A 5,876-nucleotide genomic window follows, 5' to 3' on the forward strand; every position below is an offset into this window, starting at 1 on the left:
TGCCACAAGTAATCCTCATAGTATGATAGTCAGTCCCCCATCCTAGAAATTAATAATAATATATCTAACTAATGTAAAATCATATTATATAGATTATAGAGGAAACTTTTATGTTATTGTTTTTATGTTTGTAATACTTTCACACAAAAACTACTGAACCAATTTTAAAAATTTAGTTTAATTTTTCCTAGTCACATAGATTATACATATATTATTTCGTTCTTATCTCAGGTCAGCCAGGTGGCCATATTTGATGATTTTATATTGTTTATATAAAAAAGCTACTCAGATTTTTCTTATTAAAATAATAACACGGGTATCTACACCTACAAGGACACAGCTTGTGAGATGATATATATACAATATACATATACAACCAACCACGGCTTAATCTCCATTTATACATTAAAATAAGACTCATTTTAGTATGGGCCATAATTAAAATTGTCTGAATAACTTTTTCAATGTGTATAAAAGTACGTTTTCGCTTGGAAACGGTAAATGAAAGGAAATTAAGATTAACTCTACCATGAATCAGGATCCGGCTTCCTAATAATGAAGTTTTTATAAATGACTTTAATTTGATTTGAATTATAGCGAAACATCAAATGAACGACTTGAAATTATACAAGTATCTGAAAGCTTGTGTATGTATTAAATTTGGATTTTTTTAAACTCAGTAATTTGAAATGCTAAATGAAATTACATAGTTAAAGCTTTCTATGTAGAAAAATGCTTTAAGAGCAAATCGCATTCAATATAGAAATACTCCATTAAAACAGAAATCGAATTTGCAAGAAAATTTTATGTGAAGAGTTATAAAATATGAGATGTATAAAAATAAAATTTCTATATGGTTTGGTGTATTATTAAGGTCTATATAAAACGCATAGCAAAATCTTAAGAAAATGTGAAGTATAAATTGTTGAGAGCTTCTATTGTCAAGCCAAAACATTTTATTTTCTGGGGAATGTCTCGGAATATAAAAAGAAAGCGCAAAGCAACCGGACAATAACGATGCAAACTAAATTTTCCCAACATTTGAGATATTTATTCTACGTTATTTACAGACATAACATTAACATTTAATCAACGCCAAACGCTATTGTAATGTAATAATTGTGAGAAAATAGTTGATCATTCACTTCGCCAACGCAAAAAGCTTTGTTGAGTTTATTACACAAAAAAGAACGTAGGTATCCGATCTTTAGTTAGATTTCTCTTTATTTGACCACCAACTTCAAGCTTCATAGCCGACGCCATTGAACCCGTTTAGGGTTCGGTTCTAATAAAAAACTAAATTGAGCGGAAATGAAATAACGTTAACCGGTTTTTCTCCGGAGCCTTGGAAGTTAAGATTCCTGTCCCTACATTTTGTAAAAACAGGCTTAAATTATTGTAGAGTCAAATACATATATCTAATATACATATATATAATTCAATGTTTCTCACTTCAAATTTATTGAAAAAGTTCCTGTGTGATGTAGCTGGTGTAATGTAGGTAAAGCTTTTTTGTCATGTGGGTGTATGCCTGTAATCATAATGTTGGAATGCGGTTTGGAACAACAATAGTTGTCCTGCTTATACAAATTACAAACCTTATAGTCAGGATATATTTAAATAACATGGTCGTGCCGACATATACCAAAATATTTATGAGTAGAAATAATTTCATTCACTATTATTGTATTATAAAAATCTAAGATAAGAATTTCAAAGTTGTTTCAACATCCTGCGATATATAAATCGCAGTTAATGATATATTAAAACATTGAAAACCAGTTTCTAATATCTACAATGTAAGTACATAGAGCGGATGTCTTATCTCAGGACCGGCTCTAGCACTTTTCCGCTGTGAGCAAACCTTAGCTTTAAAACTTTAAGATTAAACTTAAAATAAAATATGTTACTTTAATTATTATCAATGTCGATAGTCTGAACAATGACTTTTTAATTTTGAGTGACTTTGTAATTTAAAGATACAATAAGTATCTAATTTTTATAACATATGAGCATGAATGTATTTACGTTATTTTAAGAATATCTAATCAGTGCCATGTTATGAAAGTATAAAAACATTATATAGGTATATACCAGGGTTGGAAAAAATCATGATTTTTTGAAAAAATCGAATAAAGCACGATTTATTGAAAAAATCCTAATTAATCAATACTTTTTGATTTTTTCATTTTATTATTTAAGTAACTGTATTTTTGTGCGAAACGGAACGCGCCGCGTGCCTAAAGAGACAGTATGGGGATTTCCCTTTAGTCTAACGTGCTATTGAATGTCAAACAAACTTTTTCCAGTGGTGAAGCAATTGTTTGGAGCGATAGCTTCTTCAGCTGCTGTAGAAAGAGTGTTTTCTACATTTGGAATTGTTGACCCTAGTTTTAAATTAAGATATGTTGATTTCTGTGAAAGGAAGTAAAATGAAACCTTTTTGTTTTAATCATTGATTTTTATTGAAAAAATCGGTTGATTTAAATCATGATTTAAATCCTGATTTAAATCAAAATGATTTAATCGTGCCAACCCTGGTATATACTATATAGATATTTACTTTTTGCATTTTAAAATAGAAAAAAGACGATCTCTTCGATATTATTAGAGACAGTGTTTTTCAAGCAATTCATAAATATAACAAAAAAAGTATTTCAAGTTTACCTTTAGTGCGCTACCTTGCCCACCGCGCAGAGCCGGCCCTGCTTATCTATAGCTCCGCTTCCGGTGTCAATGTCTTTAAAGCTATGGCTTAGAATTACGAACAAAAACTCTATACATCTTCATTGGAATTAGGTTTCGATATAAAATAATTTATTTTACATTTTTGTAAGTATTACTATCTATTTGAAAAGTGAATTTGGTCTTCTAATAAAAGGATGTGAAATTATAAAAAAAGTCATTTAAATTTTACAATCGCCTGTTTATTCCTTCCCATGTTTTATTTCTATAAATTTTATATTTTTTTACATAAAATATTCACATACATTAACTTACATCGATTAACATTCATCGTGCATTACATTAATACATATTCGTAGTTATATTTATACTTTTTGTAACATTAGTGGGAAAACTTCTTTGGATACTTTGTTATTGTGAAATTCTTACCACAACATTAATTACGCATTTATGCAACATCTATTTAAATATCAACATTCAGGATACAATATCAATAATCATTAAGTATATTATTTATTTGGCGATCATAATATTTAATACCTTTCCGTATCACGTTATAATTTACACTTACTTCCTTCATCTAATCAGTCGTGGACCCGACGCATCCGGATCCAATTTAACTTTCCACTACCTAGTTTTCTAAATAAATTATATAATACAAAATCTATATTAATGATAACATATACAAGTATTTACATTTTGACTCATAATTACAAATATATTTTTATATATATTACGTTATGCTAATATAGTTCTAAACATCAGTTGCACAGCCATCGTGAAAGCTCTCTTCTGATGGCCTAGTTATAGTTAGCACTCTCTTTAAGGCCGATACTGGAGGAAGTACGGGAGGGGCACGTTGCCAAACACGTAACGTTCGTGCTGAACCTACCGGTAATCCGTAGTCAGGGGGATAAGGAGCGTCTCCCGATGTCGCAGGCACTGTTGTTAAAGCATGCGATCTCGGAAACGTTCGACTCGTATATCCTAGTTCTTCTTGAGAACCATTCACGCTACTATTTTCAATTATAGGAGTTCGATCATTATAATATGCCGGGATGGCTGAACTAACTGCACGGGCCAGATTATTTGCTTGGTTCATTTTAATCTGGTCCCATAGCCCAGAAGGATAAAGAGAATCTGATGCTTCGCGTGCATATTCACCGCTACCAGGACGTGCTGCGCTGTCTGGCCTTGTATCATTTATAAGATCAGGATTAATACCTCCGGAAACCGTTGGAGATACTGCTACCGTCCCTCCTGTGGTGACAATGCTGCCTCGACCGTCGTAATGGTTCGTCGTATAAGGAATATCATTTGATCGAGGTGGTTTAATTACTGAATTACATTTTTGATCATCATAATTTGGAGATTCTTGTCTATTTGCTAAAACTGCTACATGCGGTCTATCCGTAACAGTTGGGTGCACTTCATTTCCAGATACGACTCGATCTAAGGTATTTGGTGTTTTACTCTCACACACTGGTGTAGGCCGAAACCGAACAAACATAATAAGTAATCCCAATGAAATAACGATAACGACTAAGAACAATGCCGCCCCCAAACTAGCAATTTGAGCGCTACCTAAAGACGCCATTCCAGCTGCCATCTGAGTGACGTGGACTGTAAAATTTGCCTCGGCACTCCCGCCTTTATTGTCTGCGACACAATAAAACTCCGATGAGTCCGATTCTTGTGTATTAGTCAAAACTAAAGATGATTTCTTTTTAATATCACCGGCTTCATAAATATATATTCTTTGATGGGAATTGAAATTACTTCCATTTTGCAATAGTCGACCGTTCCAATACCAATTAATGTTAGCACTTGGCACAGCTTCCGTTTTACATACAACCGTCGTATTTTCTCCAACAGTTGCCTCAACGTGTCTGCTGATGGGTAGAATTTCTGGCTTACAAGCAAATTCGTCTAGCGACAGATCTGAAAAGGCTTTTTCTGCTAATCTAGGTGGTGATGCACACGATGGACTTGAGAATAACTTATGATTCGATAGCCACATTTTAAGGTCTCGCAAGCGACAGTCGCAAATCCATGGGTTGTCGGATAAATCGATTACCCTTAATTTGTCAAGCTTTTCCAAAGAACTTAACGGTAAATCTCGAAGATTGTTGCCATTTAACTTTAAGGATTCCAACGAATGTAAGTTTCTAAATACGTCAGCTGCTATATCTCTGATTTCACATCGTGATAGGTCAAGTTTGACTGCGCTGCCAAGGTTACTAAGAGCGTCAGAATGTATTTTTAAAATGGGATTATTTGACAGGGTGAGATCCCTGAGAAATGGAGCATCCTTAAAACTACTAGAAGGTATTTGTGTTAGCAAATTATTTGAAAGATCCAATTCTACTAAATTGGTTAGACCTTTAAACGCTCGGTCATTTATTTGACCTATATTACAGCTTCTTAAATACACTCTTTGTAAGTTTACAAGTCCCGTTCTTGCAAAAGCCTCCTGCGGAAGTATTTGCAAATTATTTCCCGAAAGGTCGAGCACTTGAGTAGCTGGGTCGACAGGTTCGGGCACAGTGATTAGAGCTCGATCCACACACTCCACAGTTTGTTTACCACCCTTCCATTTACATACACAGACAGCAGGACACGATCCAGGGGGCGCAAAAGCAGCCGAAATCGTTTTCAACATAATCACAGTCACAACCACTATTAGCCACTTCATTTTGATTTATTTTAAAATCCCACTATAAATCATTCTAAACATTTATATTCACTTAACTATTCACTGTTGTTATATTTATTTTAAAATCCTGAAGGTCCAAAACTTAGATACCTAATGTACAGATATCGTATAAAACCGTATCACATCACTACTCGTGAAAGTTGGTGAGCGCCGCATCACGACACAATGCGCTCTCACGAAGGTTGTGAATCAACTGAGAGGGAGGTATCGTCTAAGTAAAACGCGCTACACGCATGCGCGCCGATAGTACCCCACGCCCCGCTCTGCGGCTTATCCACGGCCACTGAGTTGAGTAGCCATACTCAGCGTGTTGAAAGAATTCCAAAAGTGTAATTTTCTACCTGGCTGTGGCCGCGGCCGACAATCCCACTCGCCAGACCGTCACGTTCATTCATAAATACCTGAGTCTGTGTGGCTGTCGGTGGGAGCGATAGTTACAATAAAGAGCGAGAATGTAACAATGCCACGCTAGGTC

At 34.5% G+C, this 5,876-nt stretch overlaps 1 protein-coding gene across 1 annotated transcript; it reads right to left on the bottom strand.

Moving 5' to 3' along the window:
- Positions 1-2,914: 2,914 nt before the first annotated feature.
- LOC149908993 (uncharacterized) lies at positions 2,915-5,663 on the bottom strand. Its single transcript, XM_090120569.1, has one exon. It carries the CDS (start codon positions 5,378-5,380, stop codon positions 3,440-3,442), a length of 1,941 nt encoding a protein of 646 aa, XP_089976695.1. The 5' UTR covers positions 5,381-5,663; the 3' UTR covers positions 2,915-3,439.
- Between the last annotated feature and the right edge of the window lie 213 nt (positions 5,664-5,876).

Source organism: Colias eurytheme, chromosome 4 (assembly GCF_061535395.1).
Source record: "Colias eurytheme isolate Ceu_HAF_F1 chromosome 4, ilColEury1 Martin Lab GWU primary, whole genome shotgun sequence".
Taxonomy (NCBI): Eukaryota; Metazoa; Arthropoda; class Insecta; order Lepidoptera; family Pieridae; genus Colias; species Colias eurytheme.

Bases quoted from the DNA above. Each gene is read 5' to 3' on its own strand.
- LOC149908993 (XM_090120569.1), bottom strand. From the start codon at position 5,380: ATGAAGTGGCTAATAGTGGTTGTGACTGTGATTATGTTGAAAACGATT.